At 42.3% G+C, this 26609-nt stretch overlaps 1 protein-coding gene across 1 annotated transcript in view; it reads left to right on the top strand.

Annotated features, from left to right (window-relative positions):
• The window catches only part of MYO16 (myosin XVI), a 427770-nt gene that overhangs the window by 210589 nt on the left and 190572 nt on the right, over positions 1-26609 (top strand). The window contains 4 exon segments of the mRNA XM_067712857.1: positions 18817-18928; positions 21975-22092; positions 22846-22917; positions 25393-25534. Of these exon segments, the coding sequence (XP_067568958.1) occupies positions 18817-18928; positions 21975-22092; positions 22846-22917; positions 25393-25534 (444 nt within the window).

Below are 26609 nucleotides of genomic sequence, written 5' to 3'. Positions count from 1 at the left end.
AAGAACGATCCATTGGCTATCTGTATGTTCCACTTTTAAAACTTTTATCAGTGTCAAAATTTTCAAAAGAAATTTAAATCCAGAATATCTATGATAAATATCAAAAGAACTACCGATTAAAGAAACAAATAGAAATTATCTGACTTGTAGATATACAGGCATAAATAAAATATTAGCAAATAGAATCTAGCAATCCATTAGAAGCTACTCAGTGATCAATATTAAGAAATTTAATTATTAGTACTATACATCACATCAATAAGTAAAAAGAGAAAAATCAATTGACCATTTCAGTAGGTGCCAAAAGACAAAAACATTCAACTCCCAAATCTTTTTTTAAATTAGAAATTGAAGGAGTCTTTCACATGAAAAAAATTATTTATCTCAAGACATCATATTTAGTTGTGAAATAAATCCAGATTCTTTTTAGCATTGATCCTAAAGTTGTAATCATTGTGATCAGAGAAGAAAATTAAGAGGAATAAACATTATCAAGGATAAGACAAAATTACCATTATAAGTAAAATGAAAGCTCACCTAGAAAATCCAGTAAATCAGTGGCAGAGTATTTTCTCTAATAATATATCTCAGTAATGTTTTGAGTTACAAAACAAACATATGCAAAAATAAAAAGATCACATATGTACCAGCCGTAACCACTTAGATAAAATAGATGAGCAGAAGTAGTCCGTTTAATAGAATGCTGCTGAAGTATAAAATCTCTGTGAATAAGAATGACCTAATAGAGACATTCACTCATAAAATGCAGTCACGAGAACAGGGACCTCGGAATCACAGGGCTCCAACTGTGAACACACACACACACTTACACCCATGCACACTTAAATACACACCTCCTCTTTTAACTGAGCATCTCTGTTTTACCTGTTTTATATATTGGAATCCCTTAAGATTAGTATTCAAAGTTTTCATGATGGAAAAAAATTCTAAAACCATTGCTCTCAAGCATTCTAGTCTGCCTAAGAATTATTTATGCATATCTCCATCTGTTCTTGGCCACGCTAATCTCCTCCCCGTTCCCATGAAGCGTTCTGTCCTCCTGCAGAAAGAATCTGGCCAAACGTGTTCAGTGGATGAATGAGGGAACGAGGGAATGAATGAGTGGGTGAATGAGTGAATGAATCAATGGATGAGTGAATGAATGAATTAGTGTATGAAAGAGTGAGTGAATGAATGAATGTGTGGGTAAATGAGTGAATGAATGAATGAGTGGATGAATGAATGAATGAATGAGTGGATGAATGAATGAGTGGGTAAATGAGTGAATGAATGAATGAGTGGATGAATCAGTGAATGAGTGGATGAATCAGTGAATGAGTGGATGAATCAATGAATGAGTGGGTAAATGAGTGGATGAATGAAAGCCTTGACACTCTTCCTTCTGCCTGGGTTCTCCTCCTGCACCTGGAAAACACTCATTCTAAACATTAATCTCGAGTCCCTCTGTCCTTTGGCGCTTTCCTGACTCCTTCCTTTGTCCTTAGTGGTCACAGGTAGTCTCTCCACGTTCTGTGCTTATCTCTACTGTGGACCTCATCATGGTTACATATTGTGTGCTTACATCGCTGTCTTTCCCTAAGAAGCAAATGTTCTAAGACTCGAGACCATGACTTAATCAACTTAATGCCTCTAGATCCAGGCAACATCATTGGCACAGAATAGGTGTGCGATTAAATGGATGTATAAATAAACATTGTTATGAGCGTGTGTGTGCGCGTGTGTGTATAGATTTCTAATTTTATAGCAGTGATTCTAGGTGTAAATGTTGCTTTGTTTATTCTTCTTGAGACTTCGATTTGCGAATCATCAGAGGCATGTATTTTACCAAGTATGAAAAATTCTTGGCCATCATCTCTGTGAATGTTCCGTTTTCCCTCTGGAACTCCTGTTAGATGCATGCTGTTCCTTTTCATTTTCTCTCTCCTCCTCTAACTTCTTTCATGTTCTCTATCTCTGTATCTCTCTGTGCTTCGTTCTGGGTAATTTCTGCAGTGCTTTCTCATAGTTTACTTCTCTGTTTGGAGCAGCAGTTAATCTGATGTTCAGTGCATACTTTGCATTTTAATTTCGGTGACTTTTTTGCCATTTCTAGGAGTTCTACTTTGTTCTTTCAAATCAAATCTGATTTTTCTTAAATACGGTTTCTTGTTCTTTTCTCGTATTATATTTTCAGTTCTTTAATTTGTTTTAAACATATTTGTCATACCGTCTGTAACCAGTCATTGTATTATCTGGAGCTCTCAGGCTTCTACTCTTGCTGTCTATTACGTCTGATGACAGCTGCTCAGGGAACGTTATTTCTCCTGGTGTTTGTCCTTAGGGGTGTGAGTTGCTGCCTCTTGGTGGCCAGGCTGGGAGAGTCCTGCGTGGCCTGAGTCAAGGGTTACCCTCTAGAGGGTTTCTCTCCCTTTGGTCAGATGCTCAGGGAGTGTTACCCACCTGGGACCATTTTTATGCTAATTCTTTAGTTAAAATGTCCTAAGGACACACATGCAGTCTGAGTTTAAACCTCTAAAACCAAGAAAGGGCTGTCTGTGGGTATAACTCTTGTCTCCCAGAATCCCCCCCAGTGAGTTTCCCCAGTGAGTTGCCTGTCTGTGTCTGTGGGGCAGGTATCTCTTCCCTAAGCCCTTTGATTGTCTAGCTTTATGTACTTTCTAGGGCCAAAACCATGTTCTCCTTCCTGTGTGGACCTTAGCCCCTTGGTTAATAGAATACACCAAAGTTCCTGTAAACCCTAAGGTTCAGGTCACGGTTGTCTCTGGGCAAACCAGGGACTGCTCCTTTACTCTCATGTGTGCAGTTTCTCTGGTCCACACGGTCCCAGAAGTGCACTTCCCTAGTGATATATTTCTGTCTTGGAGAGATGAAGAGACTCTTTTTCTTCACTATAGATCCAGAGTGAACAGTGGCTTTAAGTTATTTTAAGATATGTGAGCTGTCTATACATGTAGAATAGATCGCGTCGAGGTGTGTGTGTGTGACTGGAAGCATCTTTACGTTCACCCAGGAAATGGATATTACTAAATTTGATTATAGCTAAATATTTGGACAAATCCTAAACACTTCTGTACTTATTTTGGGAGTATTGTTAGAGCTAGCTAGTCCAGAGCTTTAGCTTTTAGACAGATTCATCTAACACTTTTATAGGAAATAAAGTACTCAAAACATCAATATCAAAAGGAGGCATGATACATGGTGATGCTGTGCTATTGTTGACAACCGGTTGGGTCATGTATAATATGATGTGTGTGTGTGTGGTGTCCAGGTATAGAAGAGCTTGCCCTTGGGATGCTGCGCACTCTCACCTGTTTAAGCATTTCATGGTAAACAGAACATCGTGCAGTGACGACTCATCTTATTTCTCAATCATCTCTTACATCAAATGCATTAGCTTGGGAAAATCACCCACGTGTTGTATCTGTAAACCCTCACCATGAATCTGCTGCTTGCTGATAACCTTTGTGAAATGCATTAGTAATAAAAAGAGACCCTGAACACTCAAAACAGCAGAGGACACACGTGACTGAAGTATTAAAGTGAATGAGGTCTATCGGATATAAATCTGCTATCACATTGAGCTGTTCTTCACAGTGAATCCTTTAAGAATGAAATAAAACTCAACTAGTTTGATGTAGGTTGCACAGAAGACCGTTTTTACTTATTTTTCACAAGAAGGATTACTTGCTGTATGTTCTACTGAACACAAGCCCCCTCCCGATTGTGATGGGGACTCTGTCCTGGGTCCTCGGTAGGAGCCGCGGCTGGAGATGCTCGGCACACACACAGCTTCCCCGGAGGACTGGCCGCTGGTGCCTGATGCAGGAATGCTTCTGGTGGAATCTGCAGGACTGAACCCAATTCAAGTAAGAAGCAGCCAGAATGGAGAGGTCCTCAGAGGTCAATGGCAGGAGACAGAACCTGAAGATGGACAGACAGTGAGCCCCTGCCCCCTCCCTCTTTGGAAAGCATCTGGAGAGAAGGAATCTACTCCATGTGAGAGGATCACCTTGGAAAGAGTGAGCTGCAAAGATGCATGAAGTAGCCACAAAACGGACAAGCATACACATTTGCCCTTTTATTTTCTTAAAGAATGTTCCCCAGACACTGATTCCATTGAGAGAAATGCCCTTTCTTGTAGGCATTGCTATGGAAAGCTCACTGCAGCAATGAAAGTTCAAATTAATTCAAAATTAGCATATCCTGTCTTACTGCTTTGGGTACTACAAACACATCTTCCTCCTTGTCTCAAATCAAATTAATTTTGTGTAATTAACTTTGAACTTGCCTTAATATCTAGAAGTCAGTTTAATTATGCATACATAGAATAATCTATTTTGTGGCTTCATTGGCATAAATAGACCGTGTTTTGAGTTTGTAGTATAATCAATTCCTAGCTTCCAGAGAATACCAGCGAGGCCAACAGGTCTGCATTTCATGAATAGTGCTTTGTTTTATCTCTTCTTTGATTGGAGATTGGTTTTTTTTAAATCCTCTCTTATTGTTTCAAATAGTAACTCTATTTTTGACTATTTTTCTTTGTCTTGCATAATAAAATTACTATTACAAGCACATTTCCTCTAAGTATCCGCATTACTTCTAAGTTCGCTTCCCTTAGACAAGGGATTTTTTTTTAATGTTTGAAGAATCCCCAAGATTATAAAGCCTCTTAGACAATATGCTGAGAGAGTAAGTGCATTTACAGAATTGCTAACATTTGACTCCGTTATTAATTGAAATGCTCATTGAGTGTTTCTGATCCAGCCGATGGTGGATTGAAACATGCAGGAGCATTTCAGGATTCAAAACACCACAATGTTCACCTCTTCAAATATCGGTTTGCCTTCCAGACTTAGTAAGTCATCATTGCTATTCTATATGTTAGTGTTCTGTATGACGTAATGTGTCACTACACTGCTACAGTTTTATCTGTGTGCTTCTGTCTCCCCTGCTGACTGTGTAATGTTCCTGGACATGAACTTGGTCTCTTCCATCTTTGAATCCCAGTCATCGCAATCCTTGACACATGTATACGCTCAGTATTTTCATTTACTTGGCTAAAGCCTTACTATCTTAACTTAGCAGTGGATAATAACAAAAACATGGGCTCTGTCTCTCACGAGCATATAATTTGTTCCAGTCTGTCTTTATAAATCTTCTCTGGGTCACCAAAGGAGCCTAGACCTACAGCAACAGGGTTATCTCTAACAGAGCAATTTTGATCGTCTAAATTTTTGTTTGAAACCTTCTCTATTAGTGAGGAACGAGGGTGTAGGAAACCTGCTTTATTCAGGCCTGTGGCCCCAGTAAGAGAGTGTGACTCGTATTAAATTAAACGTCTGAAGATACAGTGAATAAACTGATGCATGAACGAAACTCAGCATATTTGCTGTGATGATAAGAATGTCCATCCAGTGATAGAAACGAATATTTTGGCCCCCCAAAAGGAAAAGTATAAAAACATTTATATGAGTACCTGTTGTCCAAACATAAACACTGTATTTTTAGCATCGGACGCTGGGTAAATTAAATTATGGTTGATAAAATGTTGCCTTTAAATTTCTGCTGTAACTACAAGAATATTATTTACTGGAATCACATCATAATATACAGTGGTTGCTGAAATGCAAAATGGTATCATTACATCATTAAACCTTAGAGCAATTTCCTGCTCTAGATCATCATCTAGACGCAGTACCGTTGTTTAATGTGGTGTCGTCAACATTTTAAACGTCCTGCCGTATCTGACCTTTCCAAATGGATCTTGATTTCTCTTTGGCTGATAACGTGGGATTGATTCCATTTAGTGGAAGATTTTCAATTTCAGCAGGAAGAGATCTCTTATCTGAAAAGGGAGATCAGTGGGAAGTGAGAAGGAGATTTAGAGCTGGTAGCAAAATCAGCTGATTAAGGTTCGAAGCCAGAGGAATAAAAACAAAGCACAGAAGAGATAAAACCTACGACTAGATGTTTTCTTCTTTGTGCTGTGCCTCCTTTGGACTTCTTTCTCCTCTGTTACCACAGTGCTTAGGACAGGAACATCATTCTGGGAGAGGAGCTGAAAAAAGAAAGAAAGTGAGAAAGAGGCCATCCTACCTCATTAACAAATAAAACGTTCCGAAATTCATCACATCGGGGAAATCGGCCATGATCCCTCTCATTTTTAAAAATCATGACAACTGCGGTTTTAGTTAATTTGTGTAATTTAATTTTTGCCCCGCCCCCCCAATTTTAAGTTGTGTGTCTTCTAACAAATGAGAAGTGAACAGCTACTGATTTTAATCTTCTTAATTTTAGAAGCTTTTATTTTCATAAAATTTAAGATTTAGGGTTAACTCTTTGAAGTGTTTAATACCTGAAATATAAACACTAAAGTTATTAGAAGCAGCAGATCGGGCAGAAAGAAGCTATCAGAGGGATTTCTATCCTGTTTAAAGAATCCGCGGTACCAAATATCCATTTCAATTCATTTCTAAGGAAGTGTACGGTTTTGTACATTTGAAAATTGAAAATAAATTTGACAGTGAAGATGCATCTGAGCTCCATCATATTTGTCCTTAAAATGTTACTTATTAACATTTTCAAGAGTGGAATTGGTTTAGAAAACTATAAATTTATTTCTACAAAGAACGACAAAACAGTAATAGTGGTAGTAATAGTGAAAGAGGGACCTGATTTCTGGTAGGTCACTATATCATTTCATTTCCTCAGTACTGGAGGGAAAAGTTAAAACAGAATGTTAATTATTCCACCAGAAGGATGAACATATTAAGACCAAAATAGTCATGACTACTGGTCTTGAAGATTCCAGAATCCATCTTTGGAAAAACTAGTTTTGAACATTTTTTTTACTGATTCTGTACCTTTCTATGTAACTGGTTGTTTTTTAATATTCTTGTGTAACTTTTTGGATTTCTCATATTATCATCTCACAATTAGACTGTTACATGTGGAGCACAACATTCTGACCTTCAACAATAATGTTTTCAGAACGTTAGACTTTCCGTTAATTTGTAAATGTAAAGATAAAATGACAGGCAACATGCCTGGGCCTTTTCTGTACATGTTATTTTTCTATGTAGAAGGATTTTGACCTAAAAGCACAATGCAACACTGGTGAGCTCATAGGGGTCACTTATTTGGACTTATCTGAACGCTTATTTGAACTCAGTTACTTCACGAGTAGTGTTTTGTTTTTATTAATAAGTAGTTCAGATTTAGCATACAGGTGGAAATATTGGCGTAGTTCAGAGAAGTTTAGAACGGGAACTGAGGATCAGCAAAGAGCTCACTTTGAGTGCGAATGGCTTAATTCCAGTCATTTTTCCTTTAGGTTATCTTGGCTCTGATTTTTTAAATTCCGTGTTGTAATATTATATGTGAACTATATTTTTATATAATATATAATTTTATCAAAAATATGTAGCACATTTATAATCACAGGGACAGGTCCAACAGACATATTTTTCTAGAAAATATTCAAAAATAGCAAAAAGAGGTACAATAGAATAGCAGGTCCTGGAGCAGAAGCCACATTTTCCATCCCTTTTTTCTTGACGTCATCAGGGTCAATTATGAGTAAAGGAGTATTTTTGTGTGTGCTAACAATCAATTTTATTTGGCTTTTCAATGAGAATTGATATTTATCAAAAAAATTGGGATATTTAGTTTCATTTATGAATCTCTTCTGAAATAACCAGTTCTAATATTCCATTTCTGGAATCATCTAGTTGCATACTTAGCCTTGGACAGGATTACTTTACTAGATATTACCTGCATTTTAATAAGGTATTGTGGTTGACATTTTCCTGAATTTTATTTTAAAAATCTTTTTAAAATTATGGATGTAGTATTTTACTCATTTTAACTTCTTTAAAAAAATCCCAGTTTGCTAAAATGGAGATGCTGGTGTTTCTTACTAATATGACAGAGACATTCTAGCATAATCTTTGGATGCTATCGTGATGCCAGGGCTGTGAGCTTTTGTACATGGGATTTGTGTCTCCCTTCATGCTTGTGGACATGCAGTTTTTTCCAGAAAGGTTAAGTTTGCTATTTGTCTAATTACATTATCCAGAAAGGCCATCAAACTAATTAAGTGAACAATTTATTTTTCTCTTTAGAAATGTTTTACTATTTCCTCACTCCTCCCCTCCCCTCCTTTTTCTCATACTTCCCTCCTGCCACTCCTTAAAGAATTTAAGGCAGGTTTATCACCTCTGGTCACATATTTGCATGTTTGTTTCTTATACTAGGCTTTTTTTCACTAGAACATTTCCCAAAGAAATTCCTCATTGTAGTATTTCTGGGGTTTTGTTTGTTTTGGTTTTATTTTGGCAAAAGAATGATTGAATTTCATGGCATCGACTTTTCTCTTACTTTTGCCAACCTTTGGTCAAAGAAAAAGAGTAAAGTTTGTGTTCACTACTGACTTATCAACCAACTACCAACTACTTTGGTCAAAGAAAAAGAGTAAAGTTTGTGTTCACTACTGACTTATCAACCAACTACCTCTGGCTCCTCTCAGGCATGTTGGGAACCTACCAGGTAAAGCAGAACCAGCCAGGGGTATCTGAAAATGTGGAGACACGTATGGAAACGTTCAGGTTTATATGAAAACGACCACACAATCAGTACTGATTTAGGTTTTGTAAGAATGTATATCAGGGGACTTCCCTGGTGGTGCAGTGGTTAAGAATCCGACTGCCAATGCAGGGGACATGGGTTCAAGCCCTGGTCCGGGAAGATCCCACATGCCACGAGCAACCAAGCCCTTGCGCCACAACTACTGAGCCTGCGCTCTAGAGCCCACGAGCCACAACTGCTGAGCCCGTGGGCCACAACTACTGAAGCCTGTGAGCCTAGAGCCCGTGCTCCACAACAAGAGAAGCCACCGCAATGAGAAGCCCGCACACCGCAACGAAGAGTAGCCCCTGCTCGCCACAACTAGAGAAAGCCTGCGCACAGCGACAAAGACCCAACGCAGCCAAAAATAAACAAATAAATTTATTTTTTAAAAAAAAGGAAAATCTATATCAGGAACATGGTTGACATGATCTCTATCGAAAAAGAGTCAAATTATTGACATTTAAGTTGTATATGTTAAATGAGAACTATTAAATATTTAAGTGTGTGAATGTGTGAATAAGTGGGGAAGAACAAATCTCTATGTGTGTGTATATATATGTGTGTGTGTGTGTGTGTATATGTGTGTGTGTGTGTTTACATAGACATATATATACGTGTGTGTGTATCTAATTGATTTCCCACAATTATGGGGCTGAGAAGTCCCAAAAGCTGCAGTGGGTGAGCTGGAGCCCCAGCAGAGCTGATAGTATACGTTCCAATCCAGAAGCAGTCAGGCTCAAGACCCAGGAAGAGCTGACGTTTCAGTTTGAGTCTGTAAACAGGAAAAGACAACGTCCTGGCTTCAGACAGCCAGGCGAGGGGTCCCGTCTTACTTGTGGAAGGTCAGCCTTCTTGCTCCGACTGGATGAGGCCTGTCAAAGTAGAGAGCAGTCTGCTTGACTCAGGTCAGCAATTCAAGTGTTAATTTCATCCAGCAACACCGTTGTTCCAGACACACCCAGAATAATAATGATAAATAATAATAAAATATGTGGACACCCTGTGGCCCCGCCAGGTTGACACATAAACAAGGCAGAGAGTATGGCTAAAACAGAGAGGGTTTTGTTTCAGGTGTGTGGCCTGGTCTGGCCTTGGCACAGGGGTCTGGCAGGAAGAGAATCCTGGTGGATTTTGTCAAAGCACAGGCAGTGGGTCAGGGTCAAGTTATATGGTGGCCAGCTGCAGTGGGAGAGGAAGGTGCAGCACAGGAAGTGCAACAGAATAAGCATCGTCTGATGGGGTAGAGCTGTGTTACGGGGAGTTGTGGAAAACAAGTAGGATTTATTATGCAGGTGAAATACATACAAGCAGAGAGTTGACATGACGGCAGTAAGTAAACTTTGGGAAGATCGATCTGATGGAGAGCACACGTGTACACTCATTCTCTCCAGTCCAGACGGACAGCTCCTTGGCCTGCTCCCTATGGGTGGGATGTGAAGACCGGCCTTGCCTTTTTAGTGGGAATACCGATCTGGCCAGTTTTAATAGGGTCTGATGAAGCACTGCTGTGAAGGAGGTGCAGAGTTTTGCAGAGCTCATAGGAAGGACATCCAGCCTCCAAGACTCCCCAGAGCCAGTGGCGTGTGAAGAAAAACAGGACTCGTCCTGGGTTTCGGATGTGTGTGGATTATGTTCCGAGTGAGGAGCACAGGGTGAGTGAGGACACAGAGATGGATGAGAGCGGGGTCTGTACGAAGGAGGGAAGGAAGTTCTGTGCGGCGAGAGCTCAGAGGGAACGAGGGTGACTTTGTCAAGACCGGCAGCTGGAGAAGGGCATGGATTCCACTAGGGAGTTAGTATTGCAAAGGCAACTGGAAGCCATTTACGCATTTTGATTTGGGAAGAGAGTTCACTAAATTTCCACCTTGACTGCATGGAGGAAAGTGGATTGGACGTAAGATTGGAGACAGAGGCTCCTGCAGTGCTTGGGTGATGATTAGAATGGGTGGGAATGGAGACCCTGCAGCCGCCTCCCACCAACCCTGGGGAGTGGGGGGAGGTGAGCTGAGCTGATCTCCAGATGCTGGAGACTGTGGGGATCCTGGAGGAAGGTGCATCTGTCAGATTCACTGTGAATGAAACGTCAACCCTGGTAGTCAGATTTCCACCCAGCAAGGGAGGAAGGAGGATTTGGACATGGTGGTTATCCTGATGAGTGAGACTGGAAGGAAGGAGGGCAGAATAGGGTGGGTAATAGAAGTAATTCCCTTGAGAGGAAATGAAAATTGCCTTTAGACCTGCCAACTTGAAAAAGCTTACTTGATATGTTGGTAGGTTACACGCAGCGTGGAGTTTTCACGTAGTTAGCGCTGCACGAACACCCATGCGAGTGCGTGGCGGGTCCCAGGAGAAGCCGGAAACCATGCATCTGTAGTAACTGTCCCTAAATGGTCACGTGTGGGAATGTCATCTTCTGGAACATTTACAGATTACAGACGTTTCGGTGCAGGTGTCTACCTCGCTCAGTATTTAAGACACAGGGTTACCTTTGGGTTTATCCCTCATCACAGGTGCCATGGATGTGATCTTATACACAAGGCCCTTTGGTGAGATTTCCCCTGAGCAGGATTTCTGCGCCTGTTCAGCCTTGACCAAGGCCTATTTATATGGACATACCTGCTGCCCCTCCTCCCACACAGAGCCAGAGTTGGCCTGGGGTGAGCTGGACTCCGGGAGGAATACAGAACGCCCCTCCTCCACCCGGCAGATGCAGCCCCCAGGCCTTGGCCAGTTAAACAGGTACATGAAGGCCAGGCCCAGCCACCTGCTCTGAGCAAAAACTTCTCTTTCTCCGCGTTTCACTGATTCACTCATGTAATCACTGCTGGTTCTCTGTGTCTCTGCAAGAAGGAAAAGACGCCCCTTCATTTGGCAGGAGGGGCCCCTGCCGGACACAAGGCTGAGAGCAGGGTGCTGCCTGGGGTTGGCCCCCTAGCACGTGTCCTGGGCCCTTTGGGCGGGAGGCAGCCGCTCTGTTCTGATGTCTCCACCTTTGTTTTCAAGAACTAAGTGAGTTCATCAGAAGCACAGAGGCATTCTTACCAGGAAAGATGGTAAGAGTTTAGAATTTGTTCCGCCAGATGTTTTGAAGAAATATTCCAACTGATTAGAAAAATATGGACAAACTATTCCGGGAATGTCACAAGACCCGAAGTCGCTCTGAATGCGTGATTTATTAAATGGATTCTGTTCTTTTCCTGAAGACCACTGGCAGGCTTTCCTCTCTCCAAACTAAACAGTTTGCGGCTAATATATTAACATTTTCATTGGGGGAGAATTATAGATCTGAACCTGTGGTTAATAAGAAATCTTATTCATATTCCATGGAGGGGGGATTTAAAATTAGTTAATACTTTCCAGATAGTTTCAAAACAATAAAGAAAAGAATTTCCTTTGAGGAGAAAGGTGGGGTCGGGGTGCAGGAAGCAGCAGGTTACCATCTTCCTTCATAAACTAGTAAACAGGGCTGCCTTTGTTGATGCCAACTGCTTGGTTTTGCCCTATCTGGTTTCTGTTTACATATTAAACTTCCCCGAGTAGAACGCAGCTTTGCCCGTGGTCGAGAAGACATTGTTCTTTTGTGTTTATGCGGCAGATCAAACACCAGCAACAGATAGTGTTTGTGGTCTGAGAGCCCAGACCCCGTGAATGGGCCCGGCACATGGTTTGAGGTAGTGAGCTTTTTTCTTTCTTTTTTTCTTTCCTTTTTTTTTTTTTTTTAATTTCTATTTGAGCCTTCATTCCCCATGTGTCCTAGGCACACATGCAGCCCCACAAGAGTCAGCTCCTGTCGGCCTAACAAGGGTGCCTGGTGAGCACAGGCAGGGCAGCTGTTTTTGTTTGTTCATTTATTCTTCAAGTAATCAGTTAATTTCGGAGATACAGTTGACATATAACATTGTGTAGGTTTAAGGTGTACAAGGTGTTGGTTTGATACTTTCATGTATCGAAACGTGGTGTCACTCTAGCGCTAACACCTCCATCACCTCTCATAATTATCGTTTCTGTTTTTGTGGGAACAGCTGTTAAGATCCAGTGTCTTAGAACTTTGATGTTTATAACAATCACCGTGCTGTGCATTACATCTCCAGACTTAGTCATCCACCAATTGCAAATTTGCAGTTTTAATACGTCCGGCTCGGCTGTGAGAGAGGAGGGTATGGGTGCCTGGAGGGGGACCCAGGCCCTTGAAATTTTGTTCTTTTGCAAAAGGTCATTGTTGGTATGTGATATTCAGATCAAATCACTGCCACCTTGAATCCCAGTCCTCTTGTCCGAAGGGTGCCTTATGCTGGGGAGCTAGCATTTTTAATTTGCCCCTCTACACAGAAGAACTTTATTCCAGGATCTGTTTTCCTTTGCCACAAAGCGTAAGTATCAACACACGCGTGCCCCCTCCCCAACACCTTCAATCACACACTCACAGGCATATATACCACAGACACACACATGATTTTGACTGTAAATTTGACCCACCTTAGAAGATGTATTCCTGGAATGCTGTTTGTTGTCATGAAAATCAACAAGTTGGAACAATGGGACAGTTGACTAGAAATAGCACAAGTCAACAGTTGTTGTTACTGACTTATTTTAAATAAATTTAACTGTAGTGAAAACCTTTTCTTATTCAAAGCCCAAGTAGAATTTTGCACTGTTCAATTGTAATATACATTCGTCTGGTTTGCTGTTTTTTTATGTAAGTGAAAACAAAGTTATTTGTATATTTGGTGCAGGTGTGCTTTTCTCATAGTGATCTTTAAAAATGAGATTTATAAACTTAGTTCAAAATAAATCACCTTCAGGTTTTGTAAAAAAAAAAGTTGGGGGAAACCCAAGGAACCTATCAAAAGCAAACAAACGAACAAAAAAAGCTTTTCTAGAGCTACTAAGTTCGTTCCTCAAGTCGCAGGAGTGTGACTGAACCGACCATCACAAAATTCCATTGTAATGTCAAAGATGCTTCAACCACGCACCCGCTTCTCCTGGAGGCCTCCCCATGGTGACAGAGACCCTGCCCAGAGACTCAGCACGTGCTCGGAAGCATTTCTCAGAAGCTTTGCTGAGTTGTGAGTTTGTTACCGAACCAAAGTTGCGTCCGCTTGCCTACACACAGTGAAGCCAGTCTGCACCACGATGTCGTGGTGAAGGCAAGGGCAGCATTTACTGCAGGCCCAAAGCAAGGAGTCCAGGCAGCTCATGCTCAAAAGACCCAAACTCCCCGTTGGCTTTCAGGGAAAGTTTTTGAAGACAAGGTGAGAGAGAGGGTTGCAGGGTGATCAGCTCATGGACACTCTTCTGACTGGTTGGTGGTGAGGTGATTGGGCATCAACATCATCAACCCTCTGGTCCCAGCCAGTCTGGGGTCTATGTGTTTGTGGGCAGCATCTAGTTAATTTTCTCCATTTGTGGGGGGTTTCCGTATCTGCAAAGCAGCTCAAAGAACGTGGCTCAGAATAGCGTCTGTGGCCCTTGAGGAGAAGCTAAAGGTCCTTGACTTTGTTTAATGGTTAAACTATTATTATTTTGTCTTACTTGACTGTTTTCCTTTGCTTCTGCATTTTCTCACTTCTCTGATTATGTTTATTCTTTGGAACTCAGGGAAGACCTAGGAAGCTAAAGTTTTCCATGAACAAGAGGCAGGTGGAGGACATGCCGGGGTGGTGGAAGGGAGTCTGTCCCAGGAAGGCCCCATAGGGTCCTGCTTGGTTACAAGCTACTCTGTTTCACGCCTGTAGTGCAAGTGAGTCAGAAGAGAATAACTTAATCATAAAATATCCTATGAGATCTTAAAACCTCATGAAACTGCATTCTATTTAAAACACATCCATGTATAATAATAATTCCACTTGTTATTTACCTTCCCCCTGCATTTTTAAGCAAAATTTTAACTTGAGGAAGATGCCTTGTGATGCTATGCAATTTTCTTCCTCCTCCCATCCCTCTGCGGGAGACTTGTGACTGAGCTGAGAGGCCCAGAGGGGTCAGGATGGAGCGTGTGTCCCTTGGCCAATTCCCGGCTTGGAAATCTTAAACAAGCTTCAGCTCCCTTGTAGCTTAAATGGGCACAATGATAGCTCTGCTTTTCAGTTTCCACGTGACCATTAACTGGGACGTGCTTCTGAAATATCCAGTGGAGTGTTTGACACATTCTTAGTTCTCACCACCTTTCCCTTTGAGTAGAATTAGTCAAACAGCATTAATCCGTCTATGATTTTTAACATGCACAGCCTGTTTGTTATAGTCTTCTCCGTGGTGGAAACAACATCTGGGGCATCCCTTGATGTGTCAAATCTTTTGAAAACAAAACAGCAACGATTCTTGGTTCCACAAATGCTAAGTCTCTGATGTTTCTGGCTCTGGACACTGAGAGATTATCTATACGTGGCCAAACGTTACTGTTCCGAGTTATGTATGAGTTAAAAGGAGATGATAAAGAAAAACAACAGATTGTTTGAGCTATAAGTGTATGATTTTGAGACATGAAAGATAATATAAAAGACATTGAATATTGAGTTCTAAGATTTGAATACTGGGAATTGTGGAACCATTAATTAATAGGTGACATAGTTGGAAACTGTCAGATGAAACACTGGTACAGATTCACCTCGGTGGGTTTCGACCACTTTGTTGAGGTTAGGGGGGAAACATCAGCGGAGCATGGCTAGTCTACAGGGATGTCTATAAACCATGGGCCACAGTCATTCTTACCAATTTTCAAGTGTTAAAAACGTGGAAATGCACGTGTGACTGTAAACCTTCGAGTGATTCACAATGGGAAAAAATAATCAAAAAGTGAGAGCTATGAACTTTTTCTTCTATCTATTTACTCCTTTTATCTCAGAACAGACAAGCGTATTTTATAGTTTAAACAATTCTACATTGTTAATAGCATGGGTTATAATTTCTCAAAATGTTCCTTATTTCATTTGGCTTAGTTATTTATCTGATTAAGAGATTTGTTAATGACAGAGCACATTGACTAAAGCTCCCCACATATGCAAGATATATTTTTTCCAGGAAGTGCTCTAATTCTGCACGCACATTGCAACCTGAATATAGAAAGCACATCCTTATTGAATTACCAGAAAATCCTCATGAACTAGAAATGGAGAGTTTACTTCACTTTTAATCTGTTTTTACTCCATTTTATAGATACTAAGATAAAAGTTTAAAATGTCATCAGAAAGGGTCAAATAGAACTCACCTCTGTCTCAGATTCTTGGTTGTAATATTTTACTAGGCCTATTTTTCTAGGATTACTTTGTCCTGTGTGTGGTTTCACTATTAGGTGATGTATTTCAGAGGGAAAACAAGCACTTTTCATCTCCAGAAAGTAAACTTTTAGTTTTTTCTGGTACTAATTTTCCCACTTTAAGATACAGTTTTGCTGATCAGTAAGACCTATATTTCTAGTGAAATCGACCTACACATTATTGAATAGTGGGAGAAATGTAAAATTTGCATAGGAGACATTGAGGTCTGTGTTTTTGGATCATCCTCATACCAACAAGTTTTCTGATTACAGAGGAAAATACAGTGAATCTTAAAGCATCATTCCTGCCATCAGGCCAACTGCCCTCTAAAATCCCCTAGTTTGATTGGGTTTCTCCTGAACCATTACAGACTTAATAGCCCTGTCTAAATTGCCCAGATTAACTTCCCATGGCTCCTTCTGCCCGGAATTTTACTGTTACATTCACACTGCTTCACGGGAGCAGGTCAGAGCTGCTGTAAATTCCCACCATATGCTGAGGTTTAAAGAAATATTTGAGTTCCCCATAGGTGGAGCTTGTTAATTGATTAACTTTAAGAATGTGAAAAGGAACCATGGTGTTTTGCATATTTGACTTTGTAATGTTACCAGGAGCTAATTATTCTTTGCAAGATGTCAAGTGGCCACTCTGAATGGAAGTCTAACCTATGTTGTGATCAACAAGTGGGAAAGAAAAGATGACACCAGGAAGATGGATGGAAAACTGTTGTGAGAACAAGAAAAATTAAGAGTCATTAGAACTGCTTGTCATTAAGACGTTTTAGTCACTAGAATTTTGTGAATTTTAGGCAAGATGGCTCTGACCATCCTAACCCAACCCCTTGCTAATGTGGTTGCCCTTGACCTTTACCTTTTGTTCCATGGCCCCAAACCCCAGCTCACTCATCCTCTGGGGAAAGAGAAAGCCCCCAGGAGCTGGTCCTCAACTCCCCCTTGGTCCTCGGCTGCATCAGCTAAACCTCCTGTGTCCCCCTGCTTGGCAGTGATGTCCCTTCTCCACAGCCAGTGTCCTAGATTCTCATGACCTTCCTCAAGGCCACTTTGCCTCGTCATCTAAACCTCAACTACTTTCTCTCCTAAAAAACCGAAGCCACAAGCAGTGGTTCCCCCACTCCCTGAGATGCTTCTGGCCATTGGACCATATTAGTCCCCTGACCCAAATGTGGAGAAGGCAGTGAGTGTCCCTCCACTGTGCTCCGAGTCCAAACCCTCTTCCTTCCTCTGCAACTTCCTTCTCCGTTTCTTTTAAAGTTTTTTCCAGTCTTCATGTGCTTCTGCCTCAGCTTATAAGCTCCTGAAGTCTCTCGCAGTCCCCGCCTATTCCACGGGGCTGTTTCATTAGACCCCTCCCAGCCACGGTCAAGGACAAAGAAGTCCTCCCAGACCCCACATCCACACCGACGGAGTGTGCTTCGAGCCCACACCATCCTGTCCCTCGCTCCCGTGGTCTCCTTGCTGTTAATTCTTTCTTCATCCCTAAAATGTTAGCGTCTCCTTTCTGGGGAGCTCATCCACTTCCATGGCTTAGTCATCTGCATGTTGATGACTTCCAGACCTTATTTTCTAGTCTTTTCTGAATTTCAGGTCCTTATAGCCAATTATTTCTTGGAACACCGCTTGAACTTCAGCAAGCTGTTCAAAGTGAACACGACTGTGGTAAAATACGACCTTTCTCAAAACCACAGTCCTCCTCTTGGGACGCCTCTCTGGATGAATGAGGCCCCCATACACCCCGCTTCCCCAGACGGAATCTTGCAAAGCGTTCTTGACGCCTCTCTTTTCTCCTCCCCTGTGACCAGCCAGGCCCCTCCTCCCAGCCATCTGCCTCTCCATCTCCTCTGCCTCTCTTCCCTGCTGGTCTCTCACTGGGTCCACTGGCTTCTTCAGTTGCCTCATCTCTTTCCAGGGAATCTCCCTGGGCTACGAGAATATTCTCTCTGAAACTCCAATCTGCTCATACCTGTTCTTTGTTTCAAGAACTTCGGGACAGCCCATCCCTTCCAAGACATCATGGAAACTCTTCTGCAAGATACACACAACTCTGGCTACTTGTCCGACCTCATCACCCACGGCCCCTCTCACTAGAGGCTCGGATTTGGCTGACCCACGCGAGTTCCCCACGTACATCACGCGTGCTCCAGCCTCTGTGCCTTTGTAGGTGTTGCTAATTATTCCAGGGACACCCTTGAGTCTTGGATTTGCTTGGGAAAACCTTACTCAGGTGTCACTCTTGGAACCGAAGCCTCCTCCCCGCCCCTAGCTTTCCTTCTTGTCCCCTTCCTACACTCTCAAAATCAGGCCAAGTTCATCTCTGTTATCCTGCTTCCACGCTGCGTCACAGCTGTGCCTTCCCTTGCGTCTGCCCACGGACACACTATCTTTGCTCTTGAGACTCCACGATGACTTCCTGATCCTTCTATCCTCAGCTGCTAGTATTGTGTATTTGGTACGTGATTCCTTTGCGTTTATTGAATGAAAGGAATAAATCAATGCATTCATCAACCATTTCGTAATTAAAAGATATTGACAAAAAGAAAGAACAAGTGGCTCTAAATTTAAAATCCTGACTACAGATATTAATTACAAAGCATACAATAGAACCTGCTGGATTTCTATATGAAATACACAAAACACTTGTGACCTTCTCCGGGAAAGGGTGCAGCTCAAGGGAGAACTAAGTAAGACTGTGTGAATACGTTCTGGTACAGCAAGAACTTTTCTTCCTTCCGGAAACATCATGTGCTAGTATGGACCAAAGCCTTATAAACACATGGGGACACAATGTCCAGGTGATTTCCATTACCCTGGAGACCAAATATGGCTGAAGTGACTTTTAACCACTGGGGTTTGACCACGCACCTAGCCATAAAGCTCTGTGCTTTTCCCCCTCACAGGTATTTGAGCAAGACCCTTCGAGAAGAAGTATCAACAGCAGAGCATTCTCTGAACAGGGAGAAATTCGCTGTTTGGAAACAAGCCCTGAATGTAATTGGCTTCAGTAACTTGGTGAGTCATGCCATAAATATTACACTGAGAAAATCAACCCTCTACTAATTTATAAAAATCATTCATTCAAAACACTTCTGTGCTCCTGGAGTTCGCATGCTAGGGCGGGATAGACATAAACAAGGGTACGCTCAGGGCACAGGTGCCCTGGAGACAGGCAGAGGATGGACTGCCGTCTTCAAGGAGGTGGTGGAGACCTTTGCCCATTGGAACCATGTGAGCAAAACACATCAAAGAACTTTGCTTTGACTCAAGAGAAGACTGGCAGATCCTGGTGACCGTTTACTGCCAAGAATCACTTTGACAAGTAATCTGATCACCTTATTAAACTCTCTTCTTCAACAACATGATTTAGTTTTTTCATTCTTAAAGAATTACCAAACACCTGCCAGCATTACAAAGCTGAAAAGTACTACTTAAAGGGTTTAAACCCACTGCTGTGCGGTGGAAATGTCTGTGATTCTGGAAATGCCCCAGGTCTGTGCCGTACGATATGGCAGCCACTGGCCACGTGGGACCGGGGAGATGGAGTTTTAATTTTTCTTAGCTCTGATTCCTTGAAATTGAAACAGTCTTGTGTGGTTCGTGGCTCCTGAATTGAACGGCGCAGGGCTAGAGAATAAGAGATAGGAAACGACCTAAGCCCGAGACCTCTCAAATTCCCACCAGTCTCTTTCCTTCACGCATCCTCTCTGTGTCCCCTCATTCAACGTGGCGTCAATCTGAATTACAGCCAATTCCTCGTTAGCGATCAGTGTAAGATCGCGTGGGGGTAACTTAGGTATGCCCATAGCTCAGGAGCCCAGTTTTAGTCACAGATCTAAATATGTTTTTTTTTTTTCCCTTAAACCAGGAAGTTGATTGATTTGGGTCTTTGTCTTTTCCCTTGTCCACGTGGCTCATGGGGCAGGGAGTGGGTGGAAGGGGTGCGAAGGTGGCGAAAAGGAGAGGGTAAGGAGGTAGGGACTCACCCTAAATGAATTAGCTCGGGGCCTTCACCCCGGCCTCACCCATTCAGAGACTGGATGGGGTTCTAGGCACGTGCGATCATATGGTCCTTTGTTCTTTGTTGCTCTGCTCATCCAATCTCTGTATTACTGTCTTTCCCTGACTCCTACCCGTTTGTACTTCTCTGTCTTTGCACTTGCTACTGTTGTGCTCTTTTCTTATCGTTTTTCCCTTCCTAAGTGTCTGAAATCTCTGCTTCCTTATGGGAAACTGGGGTATAGACATGGGTAAGGAACCATTCCACCAAAAGATCAGTTGCTTGGAAACAGGGCTTTAAAACTCCATGATGGATCCTCAGAGGCAGGGCAAGCAAATTATACCTTCCACCTAAGGCAGCGAGTAGAGAATTTAAGTTTTTTGGTGAAAGAACTGTGTGCAGTTAAGCAAACGATGTGAAGGTAATCACTTCATCTTGATCCTTTGGGGTGACTGGGACGGTGACAACTTGGTCCACACAGGAGGAAAATATCATGTCCCATAAGATTGGGAGGAAGGTACTTCTGGGCTGGCAAGACCCTTGAATCAAGGCTTATGACTGTGGTCCTAGGAGAGCTGACCACAAAGGAGCCTCCGCCCGTCTTCCATCGCGGACACAGAGAAGCAGCCCCTGCCCCCGCCCCCTGAGCAGCTTATCTCCACCTGCCTCTGTCGTGGCATCACCACACTGTAATCCATGTTCGGGCTACTTTTCATAGCTCTGCCTACTTCACTGAACTGGATGATACTTGAGGACACAGCGAAGTCTTGCTGTCTGTATCCAGAAGTACCTCTCTCCTAGGGCACTGGGACATTTAATGAGGAGTTACTGGATTTATTTTTTAAAAAAGGGGGAGAGGGAGGTGTCAAGGAGCTTAAGATGCTCGGAAAATGTTATTCAGACAAGCACAAGTAAATACAATTAGAGACACTAGTTTGTGATGTGGAGGTTACCAAAAACATTTCTAAGTAATGCCACAAACATAGAGTATTATACCTGAAAATTACAGATTATCCTTTTCAATGCTCTCATTTTAAGGTCATAAAACTACCTTGTCCTGAAAACTAAAAGTTCTGGAGGAAATTCATAGAAGTCCCAATGACCATATCGTGTCAACTGTGTATTTATAAAGCAAATGAGAATTGTTCTTAGAAAAACTTCCACAGACAGGAGCTTTTCTTCCCAAATTACAAATGCGGAAACTGGGAATTTAAAAGGTTATGTCACTTGCCCTAAATGAGACTCAACTACTTTTGCTATTGATAGCATAACACTAAATAGTTGTGATTCTGGGGAAGTACCTTTTAACTTACAGCTTTTCCTTGACTTCTTATTCTTAACCCCAACTGACTGTCCAAAGCCAAATCTGAGGTCTAATTTCTTTCTTTATGCAGCCTTCCAGGTTCTCGGATATTCTTTCAGCAAACACTCTCATCCTTCCTGCTAACGTCCATTTTTTTTTCTGAGTTTTCCTTAAAATACTTTTAAAAATTAGCATTTTGTTTATTTCGCCATGGATGTTTTCATCAGACCTCCATTAATTTTCCAGCAGAAATGAAAAATTCTGTAAGCATAATAGCAGTTTATTTCAAAACAGAGAACTAAGGGATGGACTCTGATGCTCTCTGGGGAAGCAGCCACGTGACCCTGAAGTCGGCTAAGCCTCCGGTAACAGTTCTGCCAGCCCTGGGGGGACACGTGTGAAGTCCGACCCTATAAGTGATGTCCAGCCAGTCAGACCATGGTTACACAACCATTCATGCTTCATCCTGATACTTATCCGGAAACCATTCGTTTATATGAGAACACGTCACGTCCTCACTGTCTCTCGTTTAAGGAACAGAAAAGTCGGCTGCAGAAGGAACACTGAGTTTCCCGATTTTGATTCTGAGCTAGAGATCGGTAGTTCTCTAACGGGACATTCTGGGTCTGACAAATCACAGCCCCCCCCATAGCACGCACATCATTTCTTAAACCTACTTGGAGGTTTTTCAAAGGATTGGTCTTTGAATCTTTCTTCTGAGCAGCGCCGCTCATCTCCTCTATTTCTCAACCGTGTAGGAGGTGGAGAACGTGTGTGTGATTCTAGCGGCCACGTTACACCTTGGAGACATCCGGTTCACTGCTCTGACCGAGGCCGACTCCGCCTTTGTGTCTGACCTCCAGCTTCTGGAACAAGGTCAGTGGGACAGATCTAGCAGTAACCTCATCGATGTGCAGCTTTGCAGACTGGCCAGTGGATGGCGACACAGTACAGAAAAGTCAGGTGGAATCAACCCTTTTTTGCTGGAGTGGGATTCAGTGAGGGCGGCGGAGGGGAAAAAAAGAACTGTATCCTCTTTCTTCTTCTTTCTTCTTTCTGGTTATGTGAATGACTAAGATATACGTTTGTGTCACAGTAACAGCGGTGGTGCTTCGGCACATAATTGGGTTTATTTATATCGTTCTAAGTATTCTCCGCCCCGCCCCGTGCCATCCCGTATATTTGGGGAGCATGTTATTAGCTGAACATTTAAACAGAACACAGTTACTTCCCTTTAAAGATTTTGTCACAAACCTCTCTCCCTTGAAATTACCTTGTCAGTCACTCCCAGGTTTTTTCAAAACGCCTTAAAGCCACAGGTTGTCGTGACCAGCATTATCTTTGCCTCATATCGAAGTAATTTAACCAGGAATTGGGAAAAAGCATTCAGGGCCATTTGTGAGGGCAGGAGGGAAAGAATCCTGCAGTGATTTAATGCAGGAGCCCTGAGAACTCATTAACGTTTCCATTCCTCTAAGCCACTGTTTCTCTAGCTGAATTTGCCAATTGCAGTGGTAGTTTGGTTTCTTTAAGGCACACATTTTCTAATGGGTCTATACAAACTCCTCAATTATAAAATGCCATGTTCTCGCTGTCAAAAATACGTATTAACTTTATGCTTTCGTTTAGTGGCTGGAATGTTGCAAGTATCAACGGATGAACTGGCATCTGCTTTAACAACTGATATCCAGTATTTTAAGGGTAAGTTTCTCTGTACTTTGCCTTTCACCTCTGTGAGAATCTTTACACTGCTGAGAGGCCATTCTGATGAGCTGGTCACCTTTTTCAGCTAGTGACTCATTTTAGACAAATAAAGTCATCAATCCAAGAGGATTTATTCAGTTGGAACATGGGATGCGTTAGTGTGTGCGGTGCCAGGCTGCGAAGAGCATCCTTTTCCCTCTTGCTCGTCCGTCAGGATGAGAGCTGCCATTTACTGGGCACTTACGAACTGGAGGGCATTGTGGCAGGTGCTATAAATGTTGGAATTTTTAGTTCTTCCAAATTGCTAAGGGGTGGGCTTAACTATTTCCATTTTAATGAATGAGAAAACTGAGATTCAAAGAGGCTAGATAACTTTGGACATGAAATCACCAGTAAATGGCATGCTTGGAATCAGACTCTAATGCCCTCTGACTCACGAGATGAATCTCTGTGCTGTAGGATCTCCACTCAGTGGCAAGAGGGTGCCTTTCCTAAATGCTCTTCACTCATCCACTACAAGTCATCGCCTTACCAAACTGCCTCTTTATTGTAATTTTGAGGACTCAGCGTCCATCTGATATTGTTTATTCTCAAAATCACTGCTATTCTTACCTTCTGTTCCCAGTGGCCCTACTTGCAGACACTTTGGCATGTGGCTTGCAAATTCTGCCTCATCCCTAGAGTTCCCCTTCCACGTTCCCAAGCTTTATGGATCTCCCCATTATCCATTGAGTTACCCAAAAGCCACTCCTGACACTTCGTCGTCCTCCTTCTCCACTGAGTAGATCAGCCACAAGCCAGTTCTACCCCGTAAATACTTCCCACTCTCACTCTCGTCCCTTCGCTTTCATCCCCACTCCCTTAAACTGTCTTTCTCAGGTGATGGCAAGAGAATCTGATCAGTCTTCCACCTGGCCTTATCTCACTCTACCTTCCTTCCGCACTGCTTCAGGAATAAGCTTTCTGAGATGCAAATATGATTTTCATCCATGGATGACAGCCTTGAAAGGATGCGCCCACTCCTTTAGAGTAAATATCATCCCTTTCAGAGGTCCTGAGAGGCCTTTATTATTGGGGCCAAACCTCACTTTTATGCTTCATCCTCAGCCGTTTTCCCGCCAGTGACCTTGCATCAGGAAATACACTTTCTTGAAGTTCTCCAAAGGCATTATTCTTCCTCACGGCTTTTTTTTTTTTTTTTAATTGAAGTAGAGTTGGTTTACACTGTTGTGTTAATTTCTGCTTTACAGCAAAGTGATTCAGTTATACCTATATATATTCTTTTTCATATTCTTTTCCATTATGGTTTATCCCAGGACATTGAATATAGTTCCCTGTGCTCTACAGTAGGACCTCGTTGTTTATCCATCCTATATGTAATAACTTGCATCTGCTAACCCCAAACTCCCAACCCATCCCTCTCCCGGCCCCCTCATGACTTTTTAAAGAAACATTGAACTCCCCATTAATATCTGTAATTTAATATATCCAGGCCTCCCTCCTTACTCCCCAGCCATGTGGATGAGAACCCCACCGTCACATTGGCTCTAGAGACCTCCATCCTATAACATCACAAGTGACACCTGCTTTCACCGCCACTTCGTGAGGTTCCGTCTCAGCGGCATTGAACTCATGGCCGCTTGACTCTTCACGACCTGCTGGTGCTTTTTTGTTCATTTGTTTGTTTGATCTCAGCTTGCCTCAGAGGCCGTTCTCCTTTACCTGTGCCTCTGTTGATTGACAGCTCACTAAGTCCTCATTTCCCATGGTCAGCATCCTATTACCGGACTCCCTGTGGGTTGAGTTGCAGTGGTACCCAGGTTGGCCGAAGCCATAGAATGTGAACTAGATGCTCACTCCCTCTCAACTCTCCAGCATAAGTGCTGGCCTAGCCTCAATCCCAAATCATCTTTACTTATCTTTTTCTTGGTTTCTTCTCTAGTCTATTCGCCACTCAAAAGGTTATCACTCAAGATTTCAATCACCAGCTCTTTGAGAATAACATAGAAATTTCTACCTTAAGGCCCGATCTTCCTCTCAACCTCCTGACCCCCACTTTGGTTAGCAGGATCACTTCTTTGAAAATATTGAAAATATAACTAATTTTCCAGTCCTTGAAGAGGACTCCGTATCCAATGCAGTGAGCCGTCATCAGAAAGCTTGTTAAGAGGGCCCTGCACAGAGTCGGTTCCCTCACTGAAGGGAGATGATGCAGCCTGCCCCTCCAGGCTGTGGCCAAAAGCTGTGGTCAACATTTGCAGCAAACAAGATCGAAGTGTGCACGGCACTCACTTTAGAGAAATGTGTTTTCGTAATCACCGGCAGAGGCTTTGTTTAGTAGAGTCATAATATGTTTTTGAACATCTTCTGTTGCACGTGGATGTGGAGGGATAACTAGGAGGACACAGCTTGGTGGCTTCTGAACGAGGGAAAGTCTTGTGCTCATGCCTCCTCCCCTTCCTGCTCTCCCAGGAGAGATGATCACACGGCGACACACCGTGGAGATGGCTGAGTTTTACCGGGACCTCCTGGCCAAGTCCCTGTACAGTCGTCTGTTCAGCTTTTTGGTGAATACGGTGAACTGTTACCTTCACAGTCAAGAGGAGCCCAGCAGGTAGGTGTGATGGACGATTACGGTGATTCCCACAATAGCGACTTAACTAGGCTCGCTCTTAAAGATGCTTCATAATCCAGTGTCACCCAGAGGTTAAACTATCATTAAAACATTTCATTTTAGCACGATGATTTTACTTCAAGGATTTGACTGACTAATTTTAAGGAATTCAAGCCCCCTCTGCCCATACGTACAGCCCTGGATAAATTAATCAAATCATCCCTCGTGCATAGAGACGCAAATGCATTCTCTCTGGACTGAAGGCATCTATGGCCTTTTAATCACCAAGAAGTATAAAAAATGTATAAATCTGGGAAGAAGACAGTTCAAGAATATCTAAAGCACTTCAGTCCGTTGAGAAGCCCATGTCTCTCCAGAAACAATTTGATGATGTGTTTCAGCTCGGCAGTTCCTCCTGTTTTCTTCACTTGTTTTGTGGATTATTTGATAAAGCGTCTCTATGGTAACCATCTTGACTCCTGGCCTTAGTCATCTTTAAGGAGTAGTGTTTCAGGGCTGTTTGATCATCTAAAAATGATAGATCTTCTTGGCATCTTGTCAGTGGAAAACTTTGTTAGTATTCTTGTCTCCAATAATGACCTTGGGCAGGGCAGGCCATTGGGAGCAAAACTGCATCCAGGAGTCTTTACACGTTTGCTGGTCTTTGAATGAAACCTCTTGAGGATTTCTTTGTTGTCCAAACAGACGTCACCAAATTCCTGAAAACGGCTCCTTTTAGAGGTCACTTGGAAAACATTAGGACTAATACGTATTAATGGGAAAGTTCTTAAATAAATACAGATATCTCAGAAGATTTCAAGGACAAAGGCGTACTAAATTCTCATTAAAATATACACATTAAAAAATCCACTGCTCGTTGATCAGCATGTTCAATATATAGCCTGTGACTTGAGGGTCGCTATAGCATTACCTATGTTTCAGCAGATATACATTGATACTGGATGTGGTGAGGATTCTGGATTTTATTATTTCTTACTCTCAATTTGTGATTTCCCTTTAAATATGAAGATTATTCACAGAACAGTACTAGTCGGCTAAGACTACCAAATTAATC

Source organism: Pseudorca crassidens, chromosome 18 (assembly GCF_039906515.1).
Source record: "Pseudorca crassidens isolate mPseCra1 chromosome 18, mPseCra1.hap1, whole genome shotgun sequence".
Classification (NCBI taxonomy): domain Eukaryota; kingdom Metazoa; phylum Chordata; class Mammalia; order Artiodactyla; family Delphinidae; genus Pseudorca; species Pseudorca crassidens.
Note: the sequence above shows the minus strand (reverse complement) of the source record. Positions and strands in the feature narration are given on the sequence as shown.